This window comes from Dendrobates tinctorius, unplaced genomic scaffold (genome assembly GCF_039654945.1).
Source record: "Dendrobates tinctorius isolate UK_male_01 unplaced genomic scaffold, ASM3965494v1 ptg000060l, whole genome shotgun sequence".
NCBI classification, from domain to species: domain Eukaryota; kingdom Metazoa; phylum Chordata; class Amphibia; order Anura; family Dendrobatidae; genus Dendrobates; species Dendrobates tinctorius.
Genome location: NW_027361728.1, coordinates 41460946 through 41476663, shown reverse-complemented (window position 1 = coordinate 41476663; position 15718 = coordinate 41460946). Strand labels below are relative to the sequence as shown.

Below are 15718 nucleotides of genomic sequence, written 5' to 3'. Positions count from 1 at the left end.
AATAGGGAATAGTATGGAGCTTACCATGGATGTCAGGAGCCATTGTCACATGAGTATAATCTTCACTCTTCATGAACAATAAGAGCTCTTCGCCCGGCTCAATGTCAACTACAACTCTGTAGAATATCTGTAACAAGGGAGACAGTGGAATCAGCACCGGTGCTAAAACCCGCATGTCATTATGTGTGCGCTCAATGTTTACCTTTTCAAATGGGACCATAACTAACTATACTACGCCGTAAAAGGTGATTAGCCAATCACACTCCCCGCTGAGTTACACTTGCTAAATGCAGAAAACATGGCAAGACAATCCAAAGCATGAGAAAGAAATTAAAACCGATTGTGTATCCAAAAGAAAAGGAAAAATAAGACTTGCATCACTGGGTATAGAAAAGTTTCCGTGTTTCAGATAATGTCCGGGCAGGATTGACATTTTATGTTTCCCTAGGCCATTACAAGCACTCCACCCCCCCCTTGACTCTATAGTTCTACATAATTTAATGCTTTTTACATGCCCCGAATGTAGAAAGAAGCCAAAACTTTCCAATACAGACCATGCACAGGTTTTTGCAAACTGCAGGTATACGCAAGTCTATGGCCGTAAAATCCGTTAGACCCTACTACGGTCATTGGAACTTGGTCATAAACATGGTTCTCTGAATGCCCTGCATTTCTCCTGTCATGATGAGGTTATGGGCAATTTTATAGCTTGTTTTGATTATCATGAAAACAATTTATCTATGTATGTTTTGTATGCTCAGCATTAATTCTCCATTTAACAATAAGACAAGCCATAGGTTTTGCAGATTGAGAAACCGCTTTAGCCATGTGTTATTGAACGGCTTCCATATATTCTCCTTTAGGCACATTAGATATAAAACTTTCACAAATTTTGTCAAATCTAAGCAGCAAGGGAGGGTACTGTACTGATTTTAAGGCTTATAACTGCCACTTAGGCAGAAACTATCCCCAAGTGCTCACTCACACCACCATATGAAATGGACAAGTGCTAACTTTTTTTTTTTTTAAATCGGACAGCACTCCGACCAATGACATGTAATGCAGCAGTGATGATCAGTGTTCCCCCCTCATACCCATTTAGCGCAAGGGGGAGAAAAAAAAAAAAAAAAAAATCGTAATTTGCATAAATTGGATGAGACTTGCCTATTCAAGTGTATGAGTGTGTAGAAATTATCGGACTGTAGAATGATTCTCAGAATGGAAAAAGACTGGAGAAATTTTGTCGTCCATCTTATCCTCACAGTGTGCTCCAATTCTCACACTATGCCGACACTCTGATCGACCCACTAATCTCGGATGAGAGAATCTACGGTCTCCTAGCCCAAGTATATATTTTTTTTCCCCTTTTCATTTTGTCACATGTTCTTTTGGAAAGGATGTCATGCTTCCTCTTTTATCCAATGAAAGCCTCTGTCTCTATCACAGCAAGGTGGACAAGTATTGTATAGCAACCGATTCTGTGGTGTATGTACTCGTCTCCAATCGATCAATTCCATGATATAGCTGATTTGGTTAACACGAACAAACATGCAAGTCCCTTGCGTCTCCTCTAAAGCTCTCCCTAAAGAGGGGTTTCCACGACAGTGATGAGACAACAAGACGTAGCATTTCCCCTGCTTTTCTGCCGTTTACAAGAAAAAAAAAATTCTAATAAACATGTCAACTATTCACAGTGTAGCTTGTAAATTGTTAGGGGGGGGGGGAAATCTGAAAAGTGATACCTCCATAGATCACAAGAAAATTTGTCCCAAAGTTCGATATGTGAGTGATGCATTAGTGAGCATGTGACACAGGGCCAGTTTTAGACAAAGTGGGTCTCTGGGCAACTGTAGAGTCCCAAATACCAATATACTGTATCATCACACAAGCATTTAGGTTGCATTTAAATGTGCCTGGTTCAGGACTGTTAAGGAGTGCGATCAACTATAGTGAAATCATTTGCGCTCGTTTTCTGGACTCTTTACACAGATTTGCAAAGAATGATGGGCACCGAACGATCAATCTGTCCCCATACAGAATCAGGCCATCAGCAGCACTTCTGCAGTTTACACCGAGCGATGTGCTGCTGAGAACGATTCCTGTTCCACCATAAACAATCCAAACACTCAATGAATGAGCAGCATTTTTCTTGTTCTGGCGAGATGTGCTGACATGTTTACACCTATGAACTCTCCCCTGCACTGCTGGTCTTTATAAATGTGGATGCTACATAGGCAGCCTGTGACAGACACGCATGCATGTACCGTGCACATACAAACACGTATAGGAGTCCACAGCACATACTGTATATGTCTTTACATATATACCTTCAAGAGTCCATACACTCTAGGCTAAACCACATACACATCCATTCACATCATAGCCTGTCTGTCATAATACATGCTTTGTAATCACATGTACTCTGACCCAAAGATGAGGATTCTGAGCACAAAACTCTGTATATTCATTAAAAATTACCTAAAAATGTAAGAAGTACGTTTTCATAGAATCATCAAGCCTCACCCTGGTGTTCCAAAATACCTTTGACAACACTTCCCGTCTTATGTTGTTCTGGGCCACTGGTGGAAACGTTGTACTTAAGTCTTGTAAGTTCTGCCTGATAACAGTCTACAAATTTAGGAAACAAGGAGGAACCCTAACCGTAATGACATTTTATAGATCTGATTATTTTTTAGCAAACCCTTCAGGAACATCCGAAGAATGAAGCCTGCACTCGTTCTGCTATAAGGCTTTTAACCCCTTCACCCCCAGGCAATTTTTCGCTTTTCATACCCTTCTAGAGCCATGACTTTTTTTTATTTTTCTGTCCACTTAGCTCTATGAGGGCTTTTTTTTTTTTTTTTTTTTAGCGGGACGAGTTGTACTTTTGAGCGATACCATTCATTCTACCACATAGTGAACCGTAAAATGGGGTGGAGAAAAATCCAAGTGGGTTAAAATAGAAAAAATAGAGTGCAATTTCAAATTTATTTTTTACCATGTTCACTATATGGTAAAACTGATCTGGCTATATGATTTCTAGATGTATACACACACTTATTTTTTATTTAATAAAAGGTGAAAAAAATTCATGAATTTGTAAAAAAAAATTTTGCCTCCATTTTTCCAAGACTAGAAATGTTTTCATTTTTTTGAGATATTAGGTTGCGCGAGGGCTTATTTTTTGCAACCTTAGCTGACATTTAGGCCGGGATCACACCACCGTGTGTGATGCGGGAAACTCGCACGAGTCTCTCTCATCAACACCCGGTGCTGGCGTCGGCACTCAGGACTGGGGCTGCATGTATTTCTGTGAGAGTTTCTCACATCACACACAGTAGTGTGATCCCGGCTTTATACGGATACTATTTTGGGGCAGATAAAATGCAAAAAAAGAGGAGATGAAAGCATTGTATTGCAATGTTGTGGTGGCCAAAAAATATAATTCTGGCATATTGATTTTCTTTCCCTCACATTGGTAAACAAATCAGATTTACTTGATATTTTAATAGCTTGGACTTTTATGAATGCTGCTATACCAAATATGTGCATTTTTTAATGCTATTATGAGTGTAGCTCCTGCTTCCAAAGGCTGGGGTGTGGGAGCCCTGGGCAATTGCCTATTTTTCGCCCCTTAATGGCAGCCCTGGTGAGACTGTTACCACTCCATTAACATTGTATAAGAGCTGAGGCTGCACATGCTCTCTAACGCTTATTTCTCACAAGTCGTCTGGGATCTTAGTAGCCAAATACCCAGCAGTTATACATTTATTTTCTGTCTCATAGATAAGTGAGCAATGTTTGTGGGACAAAACCTTAAAAGGGTAACTGTCACTTATTCATGCTGCCTGAAGAACTCAGGCATTGGCGATATTACTGAAACCAACTACATTTTTACTCCGGTGAGGAACATGGATGCCTAATCCAAGGTTGGTCCTTGACCAGATCCTCTCCAATCCCCTGATCTAACAAATCTCTCCCTATGCACAAACACAGGGAGAGATCTGTCAGTCAAGGGGATCTGGACAGAAAGAAGCCACCGGGGACCTGGCTCAGACAATTCATCAGAGACGCATAGTCCCTGGCTGAGTTTTCATAGTAAAACATTTACACCTGCAATAACACAGCCATTCTCTGATTCATGCTACCTTAATCAGATGACAGGTCCCATTTAAGGATGAGATAACAAGCCCTGTTGATCCATTGTCTTTGGCTACTTTGGAGATGTAACTAAGACCAAAGAATTCCCTGACTTGGGCCACCAGGAACAAGGCTCATGGTCCGATGCCCAAGTAGTAAAGTCTCCCAGGACTTTAGGAATGAGGGAAAAAAAAAAAAAAAAAAGAACCTTATACTCCCCTGCCATGGGAATAAGGATACAGCAGCCAGGGCTACATACGTGCGACGCTACTTATATTAGCTAAATCTTATAAATTATAGATTGAAAATTATCTGCTTCTCAGCTCTTTTCTTCCATCCAGCTTTGGCAAACCAAGTAAAACGCATCATTTTCAGCTTTTGGTTACAAATTGATTATCCTTTCTATTGCAACATGTAGCAAGTAAGGTGTAGTTAGCATGCAGCTCCAGTAGATGGCTCTAAAGGCTAGCTGTGCATCGCGGTCCATACGTAAACCGTGACAAAGTTATCCTAGAATCACAAAGATGGGCAGAAGACTACCAAAACATAAATCGAATGAAAAATTCTGACTCTTTCATTCTTCATTTTTAAAGTTTTAATATCAAGGAAACTAAACATTTTCAATCATAATAAATATGAAATATTATGCATAAGCACATTGTGTCCTCTACATGTAAAAATACCATAACATGGGAAGAAGATTTGCTTTTGTCATCACCATTTTCCATCTAACCGCTTTTCCAATTACAAGGTTTTCATGCATTTATAAAAGGACTTACATTTCATTTTGGGCGGCAGAATTATTTCCCAAAAGTGAAGTTAAAAAGTTATCGTTTTCTATGAAACTAGTGTCCAAAATTTAATTTTGAGCCCGTACTGGGGACAGAAACAAATGAGTGATCATGGTCTTTGCAAATCAGAAAAAAAAAAAAAAAAGTTGGGGCTATAAAATTAGCAAGAAAATATTTAGTGTACAGATGCACAAGAAAAAAAAATTATATATATATATATATATATATATATATATATATATTTGTTAAAGAGTATTTGGAGGAAATATTTCTACCTTACATCATTTTTTTTTTTTTTTTTTTTTTTTTTTTTTACAAGATAATTCTCAGTATTGTAATGAAGTTAATACAATTACATTTAGAATTTACATTCTCTGAATTCTACACTGTAGTTGGGATTTCTTGACACTGATATTCTTTGATCCAATGTGCATTTCTTTAAATAGGTGGGCGTTTTCATCTTTATACAAAAAAAAAAAAAAAAAAAAATCTAATGGATGTCACTGAAAAGAAGGTTCACACTGGAAGTGCACTTCCCTTTAGGAACAATGAACTTCTCTCAGCACTTCGCAGCACCTCTTTTGGCAGCTTTCGCAGGTTCGGCTTATTGGCTTCCTTTCCAGCAGCATGTTGACATTTGAATTGTGACATATTAGAACTTTGCATTGGCTTCTCGGAAACAGGCAGGTTCAGAGGACAATACTCCCCGAGTCAGTTAAGTTTTGCAATCCTCCTTCCGTGTGATTGTGAACAGGGTCTCAAGTACTTCTAAAACTATTATTGGAGAAAAGCTTTGATTCCTGGTCAGATTTTCAGGGTGGCTAACGCAAAATAATGGACACAGACATGTAGGAAGGTGGAGTTTGGAGTTTGACACTACTCAACCTGATATTATATGAATTCTATTCCATCATACTAATTTCAGGATTTATGACTAGAGATAGGGGATGTTTTTTTAAAAAAAAAAAAAAACCTTCTCCATTGATTCTCCAAAAAGTGAATGACTTATTTTCTATAAATCAATTCCACTATCTGAAGTAATTATGTTTCAGTTCCAAAAGGATCTAATGCTAGATTCCCATCTAGAAAATCTAGACGTAATTACTTTTTAAACCATATTTTCAATCCGCTTTAGGTTCTTTGTTGACTGCGGAACTTGAACACGTGTTTCGATGTAGAATGCGATACATAGTTAACTTTGCTAATAGAATTCACTTTAATTTCGTTGCCATGAAAATTTCTCAACCTAAATGTGTGACTCGATTAATTCTAGATACTATAACTATGTATCGATTCAACTAATCTAATGTGTTGACTGAAGAAAAACAAACTACAGACCTGGCGGCACAGAGCTTATTCCATAATTTCCTAGTATATAACGGACAACATAGGTACACACAGAGATCAAATACTATAAACAAAAAGCCAAATGGTAGTCTACGAGAAAACTTGGAATATTGCATTTTCTCAAAAGTATAAAACGTGCCCCCAAAAGAGGAGAACTGGATTTATAGGCTTAAATGCTCCCTTCTTCAGACATCATATGCACAATGCCAGAGAACTGAGATGTTTGTAGCCAACAAAGTTCTCTTTATTCTTAAAGTTTCCTCTCTGACCATCCCATCATGAACACTATAAAAAGAGGACATATTTCCTATTGCTTACCCATTAATTTACAATTAGCGCATCCATTAAAATAATCAGGATGCTATATTGAGAAATGCACAAGCGGAGCCTTGATCTTGTAAGTTGATAGCGCAAACAGATCTCAGAGATACTCAGTTATCTGGATCCTTATGAAATTGGCCTTCGAATTGATGTACGTGCAAATAATTGACATAAGGCAATTAAATTGTCCCAATTATAAGGGTATAGTCATCGACCTATACTCTTTAAGACAACATTTGTTGTATAAATAAAAAGAGCCAATTTATAAATGATAAAAAAATCCATTCCATTAACAGAAATGTTTAGTTCCCAACAAATAATTTGGAAATTAAACAATTTTTTTTTTGGGAAGAAGATCCGTTATCCCCACCATACGACACAGTGGCCTCTCTCAATCATAATTTGCAATTAAACAAGTCTACAAGTCATCTGGCGGCAGTAGCCGACATGTTATACGGCTGGCACCCGGTGAGGTCATAGCTGTCGCTCTGCAATGGGAGGGGCTAGTAAACTTTTATTTCTACACGCTGCTGTAATGTTTGTCGGGTGTCATATTCGCCTGGCTATTTGGGAAAGGAAGAAGTGCTCTCTCTGAAGACATAAATTAGGTGCTGTTCTACAGAAAGCCAGCGACATAAGAGAAAAAGTGTTTAAAAAGCAGCAGTACACGAGTGGTGAACTTCATGCTTCATAAATTATATGCACATAAATACGTTTTATGCAGCCAGTTGCTGCCCTATTACACGAGATATTATTTATTATTCAGCGCTGGTAAAATAACCTTTGCTATGCCAAAAGGAACCTCTCCAGCCATTTCTGTCACCGACTTGTTTTAGGAAGCGACAAATTCACATCTTTTCTTTTTTTTCCCCCTAAACAAAATATTCGGATTGCGTTCCAAAACATACAACCTAAAAATTTACCGCCGAAGAAATGCGAACTCTCACCTTTCAGATTAAATCCCACATTTGTACAGCATCAGACTGAAAGAAAAATCATTACTTAGAAAGGATACTAGAAAAGGCCAAAACGATTCCCCCTTTGAAATAGGTGATGCGGGGCCTGATGTTCAGTGTTAAATCTTCACTGTCGGCCATGTACAGGTCATTTCATTTAGAATTAATAGACTCCATTTGCCATCTCTAAAAATGACTGAAGTGTGAATTATGAACGACCTTCGGCCTTTTCAGGAAGTTGTAATAATTGAACTAATAAAGGAAAATTTTCCTCTCTGTGTTGCAGCAGGCGGCTGCTGGAAGTCGTCTTTGAAGGAAAATGTTGATTTTCTCCATGCTTCAGTGAAAAGCATTGCATGCTCCTTGTCCGATACACTATTATTTATGGACCATAAAATAAGCCCAAGTATACGTGCATTGTAAAGCAGACTAAAAGGAAGAACCGAAATGATCATGTCAAATTACAAGACACCACAGACTCTGGAACAAGCCCTGCATCCTAGTGCATCACAGCAGGATTTTATCTGTCCCACGATACACAGAAATATGCGCTAGTGTTTGCCTTTTTACCCTGCAATGACATCCAAGATTCCTGTTGTGAAACAGATGACCATTAAGCTTCAGTAACCCAATGCTATATAAAAATAGCTGCATCCTCCAGCAGAGAACTGGCCGATGTGAAACAGTCAGCATCCATCGGTGAAAGGGTCATGCACTTATGCAAGACGGTGACTAGCAATATATTTTACTATAGGGAAGGTAAATGGACTGTCATACTATATATCAGCACACTCAGACACACCAGCACTTCATCACGCAAATAACACAAAAGGTTAATCATTTAAAATATTGTTGTAGGTACTAAGAAAAGGGTAATATGCAATTGACACCATGAGAAGACGCCAACGGTGGACACCAAGAGAAGACGCCAACGGTGGACACCAAGAGAAGACGCAAACGGTGGACACCATGAGAAGACGCAAACGGTGGACACCATGAGAAGACGCAAACGGTGGACACCATGAGAAGACGCAAACGGTGGACACCATGAGAAGACGCAAACGGTGGACACCATGAGAAGACGCAAACGGTGGACACCATGAGAAGACGCAAACGGTGGACACCATGAGAAGACGCAAACGGTGGACACCATGAGAAGACGCAAACGGTGGACACCATGAGAAGACGCAAACGGTGGACACCATGAGAAGACGCAAACGGTGGACACCATGAGAAGACGCAAACGGTGGACACCATGAGAAGACGCAAACGGTGGACACCATGAGAAGACAATTGTGATCAAAGCCACTAAATAAATCAACTACATTATATAAAATAGGACTTAACTTTAAAAGAGCATTTAGGATTTATTGTACCCCCCATTTAAAGTTAATAATTGTGGTTTACAATATTAGTATATTAAAAAGTGGCAACAGTAATGTAGTGTCAGACAGTCTTTGCTGAAACTAGTACTCCTACATCAACAACTAGAAAGAAACTGTTCAACAGCTTAGAAGAATATCCTTACATTTCTGTGACGCAAACTCCATAAAGCAAGGCAAAAGAGGTCATTAGAAAAAATACATAGTTTTATCAAATCGGCAGCTGAAGACATTAGATACACATCCTGTAAAGTAAGGTAAAAGTGGGAGAATGATCTGACAAATGCTCCGGCAAACAAACTTATGGTCAACAACACATACCAGAGACTGAATAATCGAGTTGCTGGATGTAAAAACTTATGGGGTAAAACATTTTGGAAATTTACATGATGCCTAATCATAACAATACTCGTTCTATGCATTATGGAATCCGCTAATAAAATCCCCCACAAGAAAAAGTGATTTTAGGTGATATAACAAAATCAGAGGGGTTTTGGAGCACAAGGACCCGGATTTATTATATACGTATTGCTCTCCAGGTAATTGTAAGGGTTTTAGAGAGTGTTCATCGATATAAAAGTGAAACAACAGAACCCAGGTCACAGTAGTGTTAACAACACAGAAACAGATCTGTTAAAAGTGGGAAGCAGAAAGGTTAGAGAACCCCGGATTTAATGCAGGGCCCATGTGAAAAACTGCACTGCGCGACCTGCAATAAATGCAAAGCAGCTCTGCGCTATGAATGGAGTGGGATCACCCTGCACACGGTGCTACTACATGGAAGGCAATTTGTGGCACGTCGAGTTTACAAATAAAGATGTCAGGAACATTAAGCAGGGGGTGTTTTTTTTTCATGGCCGCAATCTTAACATGAAACATAAGAGGAGTGGTTTGTGAGAGACTCAAATATTTTCCCAGTGCAATAATTAAAATGGAAATTAGCAGGGAGACCCATTTCCAGCCAGAGAGGCCTATAATTTGCATAGCGTTGCTGGCATGCACTTTTGTATATAAAGTTTTATTGTATGAGACCAAAAGCCTGCCATTCTTCAGAGGGGATAAGCTGATGCTTATGGACTTGTTTCTGAAACGCAACAGCACTCAAAATAAATGCACACGATGCGTTTTACGACACTGCAGAATTTACAAACATGACAGTAGCAAAATGGCTCTTACGTGAAGTGCTCCGGTGCAATCGGGCAGCTGACTGGAGGCATGCAAGGGGTTAAGGTCAAATATCTCGCATGCAGATGAATTAGGATTCTCAGCATTGTAATCTTTATAGTAAACCATTCAATTACATGTTACTCTGGTGATCAGTAATGGCATGCAACAATTCCGTTTAGATTGCAAGCTCCTATGGGCAGGATTCGCTCGCGGCTTTAAACATAAGCTACATTGTATCACTTTGATAGTTGCACATTATCTGTTGTCACATATCGGCACTGTATAATATAACAATAAAAATCATCATCTTTACTGAAGGTCACTGCTTTTTCTACAGTAAAAGAGGCAAATTATTTCAGTTCTTGGCCATTGTTAAATTGTAATGTACAGTATAGGATGTTCTCAGAAAAATACTGAACGATGTCAAATATTGAAATTATTCTATTAGCACAACGTTAAAATCTTCTGCATTATTAACACAGCTAAATATTGAGATCATGCGTCCTTCGCAGCGGAGTTCAACGCATTTTAACATAAACTCCGTAGTAGATCATTGCAAATAATTTGCGCTTTAAGGAGAAACAAACACTGACTAACTTGGAGACGTAAATATTTCATGCATAGAAAGCATATTTTAAATATAATGTATGTTTTATTATATTTGGATGCAATGTAATAAAAACAAATAAAAGGATAATTTAAAAGAAAAAAAAAAAACAAAACAAAAAAAGACACATACTAAAAATAATTATCATGGCGATACAGCCCGGAGTTTTACACGCTGGTGCTATAACAACCTGTGGCCACAATTTTACAAGCACCTTTGGCATGAAATCCTGTTAGGAGACAAATTACTGCAGTTAATGCTAAGCTTTCAGACACTATGCAATTAGGAAGGCCGAAATATTAAGCCGCGTACACGCCAGGGTGGAACGTTCCAACAACATCTAGAATCCGTGTCAGGAAAACGATCCTCCTAATTATTTGTTTGCTTTGAAAACGTGTCAAGCAAATTTTTCTATACACAATTCGTAATGTTCATTTTGTTTTTTATTTTATCCAGGCCAAACTTGCCATTTGGCTTAAGAAGAACAACTCAATAACATTTTAAAAAGATAAAAAAAAAAAATTATCACATTTATCGAAAGCTAATTAATTTGCAAAACAAAAAAAATACAAATATAGCTTATGTTTCCATTTTTGCCTCATGCCTTCCGTTGAGTGTGTGATAAGTCACGGACATTTAAAGGGTTAAGCAATCATAACCTGAGTTGTGGGTATGATTGTGGATGCAAGTGAATCTTTTTTTTTTTTCTTGCAGAATCCTTAGCTGGAAGAAATACTTTGGGTCGTGTATGTTAATCTCATACCTCCAGCTGTCTCAAACTTCAAACCTGTCCTTCAGCCAACCCTGGATTTATTAGTGTAGGTCCGGCCTGACAATCTGGGTATTTGTAATATGCCTATTGGGTTTCAGGTGGAGTGTAATGTTTGCTTGGGACTTTCACAGGTGAGTTCAAGTAATTAGCGGTTAACAATTACTGCTGATCAAGTGTCTCCAACCATACAGCGATATTGAATAATCTCTTACACAATGAGGGGGTTCATTATGTGATGAGTACGGCTTATTCACCAGTTGGCAGATCTTAGTCTTCAAGCAAAAGAATAAAAGGTCCTGGAGAACCTCTTAAGAAATCCCTTTCATCCTGATCCTAAGAGCAGCTCTCTCAGAGTTGAACAGGACCAGGCCAAGACGGCCTTAACCTCTCAAGTCCTGGAGAGAACGTCAGCAGGTCACCTCAACAATAAATAAGTCACACTGTCTGCAAATCACTTCTAATATACACTTCCCAGCGCCCACATGCATTTAACATACAATTCATGGGTATTTGTCTAAAATAAAATTAAAATTATTAATAATTTAAATTATTCAATTTACATATTTTACTTGCAATCATATTTTTAGATTTACTGTAATTCTTCAATAACTTCACTTAATCATAAATTTCATATTGGAATAAAAACTTTATCTTTGAATTTGTGGTTTTAAAATGTCAACTTTAATTAAAACAATTAAGTTAAAATATGAATTGAAAAAATATAGCAAAATTAATTAAACCTTGTATTAATGACAATTTATTGGATATTCTTCCTTTTCCCCAGACTACTTAGGAGCCACCATTTTTCACAAATGGGCGGTGTATAGAACTGGTATTAATCAGTAAATAAATAATGGGACATACCTGGTCATTTAGCTGATACGGTACCAAATTGGGCTGATAGTAATGTCCAGCAAATCTGACAAATTTCAGCCAGTTTCCTACATCTGGTTGACTGGCATCGATGCAGAATTTTATATTGCAATGTTCATCCAAGATCTAAAGAGAGAACACATTTGTATGTGGGTTACTTGGCGTCCTTGATAAATTGCAATTTGTTTCACGCGTACATTTATTGGGAATTGCATAGAAAATATTGGGATTAGGGATTTGTTTGGTGGAATTGAAATAATAAAAACATTGGATCCTTTTATCATAACATTTAGCTCTCTCACATCTCCTGTCTGCAGGAATTTGAAAAACCAAGGTGAAACCTTCCCTGCCAAGAGAAGCCCAGAAAGGTCTCTTTTTCTCCCCCATGAATCACCTACCTGCACTCTAAACTCCTCCTGACAAGAATAAATAAAATAAATTCTACTTTTCAGCCCTGAAGGGGTTAAACCTTGTAATTATCCCAGCCCTCATTTGTAAGGATTCACATCAGATTTCCTCGGTTTTTTTTCTCCTCCTTTTATTGCAGTCAACAATAAGCCAAATATCTCCTAGAGGTTGGGAAAAATCTTCACATTGCAAATGACTGGTATTAGCCCCCGTCACTTTCTCATCGCTAGAATTTATCGCCCACCTTGATGGGAAGATCTTTAATGTGTGGTAGCAAAATTAACAATTTGGGAGGCAAATCAGAAGGAAGAAATAAAGTCCTCCGGTGTTTGCGGTGCAGGAGATGACTGGAGGATCCTAGAATCACATCTACTGCAATCAAATAAATGAAAAAGAAACCCTCTATAGAATTTACAGAAACTTTTACTTTTTATTAAAAGTCTGCCCTCCCTGCAGAGGAGTGCGATCCTGCTTCCTACCATTGTTGCACACAGGCTGGGTCCGGCAGCAGATGCAGGTCATTAACTCTATAACGAGCCAGGCTGAAGCTGGTATGGGGGGCACTGGGAGAAGAAACCTCCGAGAGGACTATGTCCCCCCATCTACAGGCTGACCAAGCACTAGAGGGTTAAAGGGGGTACAGTTTATTCTGCACAGAAGTCTCAGACCTGAACACAAGTTTATGGTCGGTGGGTGCCCCCATATTATATACCGGGGTCTGGAGGCCCCAGCAATGACTCGGACTAATTCCCTTTACTCATTTCACTTTTGATCCGTTTAATAAAACTTTCCCTGTGAACCCCACCCGGACCCTGCAGGACGGGACACCCCACACACGGAGACGCTTTCCTACATGACACCACCTGGAAGGGATGGTTATAATATCCGACTGGAATCGCACAACCAAATCGCGCGATTTAATCTGGAAGAAGCTGAGGGGGAAAATAAAATAAAAGGAAAAGCCGAATATGATTTGCCTATTGCTGGAAATCATCAGCTGGGAGATGAGGATGGTGTGATCGCACCTGGCCGGAGAGGGAGCAGCACTGTCCTGTCTGTCGGGGATCGGCCGCACCTGACCTTCCTCCGGCCTCCCAGGGACGATCGCATCACCTGGAGGATTGCTGCCAATCCCTGGCTGAGTGGCCTCCTGCTGAGAGCGGCCGGCGCTGCTCATGACATCGGGGCAGATTACTTACAGGGGTCTGTTCTGTAATAAGTGACACGTGCACACCTCGGAGCGCCTCCACATCACAGCCGGGGCCAGCAGTCCGCACTTACCTGGGCAGAAGGCAGCCCCGGCTCCTGGAGGCCAGCAGCCCATGGATCCCAGCTCCGGACGCCTCCCTCTGCTCTCACTGTCCGTGCTGGAGAGTCCGAGCCCCCCAGTGTATGGCTGCTGCTCACAGATCCAGCCCGGGAGGTCTTGGAGATACCTCAGAGATCCTTTCCTGGAAGTTAGGATGATGCCTCCTGTCCTGGGCTCCCCCTCCTTTATAATGCCATGTGCAGGCTCCAGGTGACAGCAGCTCTCTCCTAGAAGCCTGAAAGTCCTTCCTGTGGTGGACTAGGAAACCCCTGCGACTCTCTGTCCTGGAACGAGGAGCCTCCTTGGAATTGTGTCCCAGGATGGAGCTTCAGAGTGAGATCCTCCCGGGAGCCATCCCTTTCCCAGGACTTCAATGTCCAATGTGAAGTGTCTCTATAAAGAGGATGAGAGCGGCCATCCAGAAAGAGGAGGAGAGGGCTCCTCAGCTATCTCCCGGCACAGACACTGGCTCCTCTCTCAGGACATTTTTAAAGTGACAGCAGCAGCCTCCTGTAGAAGAAGAGGTCACTAAAAGGTCGCTAAAGACTCCTATAGGACACTCTGATTCCAGATGCACCATCCCCTTCAGCATGTCCATTCCATCCAGGCAATCAGCGACCAATGGGGAGATCTGGGGTGGGTGGATTTCATTCTTACAGGGAAATCTCGTCTCTTTAGCCTTTGAAGAAGTCTGTTCAGTCAGAAAGCCTTGTCCCATTATTACTAATAGACCATAATAAACTGGTCAGTGCAACCAGAGAAGGCTCCACACATCCTCAGCCCAAATCATACTAAAGTGACTGCAGGAGACAGTGGCCTCTCATCTCTAAACCTTTACAAAGTATTAGCTGAGGGCAAACGAGTTCTTGGGAGAACTTTAGAACCAGAGGGTTTTGTTAATTTAAACCAGGTAATGAATAGGTTAATTGCCTAAACCCAACCTCTCTACATCCCCCTTATTTTATTTATTCTTGTTTGTTTATTTTAAATTCAAACTTGTTACATTGTTGTAAATATTTACATGCTTGTACAGGAAATCCATATTTGTGTAAAGGTAGACATTAAAAGGTATCAGTCAAAAAGGTATCTATTAAAAGGATCACTCTGAAATTGTAATATTTTTCCAAGCTTCTTTTTTTTAGATCACGATCTGTAAAGTTGATTTGATTTCAGAAAGGTAAATTAGGGAGAAATCCTCTGTCTGGGGACATCAATATATTTTTGCAGGGTCATAGATGGGAAAAAAAATGATTTTCCTGTTTGATTAAATAGATGAGATAAAAAAAAATATATGTTTGATGTTGATTGTGTTTTTTTTGGCTTCCTCTTTATAAGTAACACAATTTTTTGTAATATAAATGTGCCCTGCTAGAAAATGCTATTTATCTAAGAGGAGGGGGCAGCTTTCTTGACAAGAGATGATGATGAATCTGTCTCAGCAGACTGTTATCTGTGACATTGAACTGCTGCTTTAGATAATGGCCATTGTTTCTGTAAAATCACACAGTGATGCTAGGTAAGACAGGAAAAATCCTTTGTAAATAACCTTAGAACTGACCAGAGATTCCCATAGACTTGGGTGCTTGAGAACCATAAAGAGGTCCCGGTTTGCTGGTCATTGGTTTCCTGCCCTCCCTCATCTCGC

The 15718-nt window shown here is 39.7% G+C and overlaps 1 protein-coding gene across 8 annotated transcripts in view; it reads right to left on the bottom strand.

Annotated features, from left to right (window-relative positions):
- Positions 1-14200, bottom strand: part of MECOM (MDS1 and EVI1 complex locus) — a 59733-nt gene extending 45533 nt beyond the window's left edge. For 3 of the 8 annotated variants that reach the window (XM_073578914.1, XM_073578913.1, XM_073578916.1), the window contains exons 1-2: positions 12348-12482; positions 25-127 (exon numbers count right to left, since the gene is read on the bottom strand). In XM_073578914.1, coding sequence (XP_073435015.1) covers positions 25-73 — 49 coding nt within the window. In that variant the 5' untranslated portion in view covers positions 74-127; positions 12348-12482. Of the gene's footprint in view, positions 1-24; positions 128-11474; positions 11514-12347; positions 12483-12658; positions 12678-12754; positions 13214-13789; positions 13911-14045 lie in introns of those variants that run through there. The other 5 variants (XM_073578920.1, XM_073578917.1, XM_073578918.1 and 2 more) reach the window with 5 other exon arrangements.
- Between the last annotated feature and the right edge of the window lie 1518 nt (positions 14201-15718).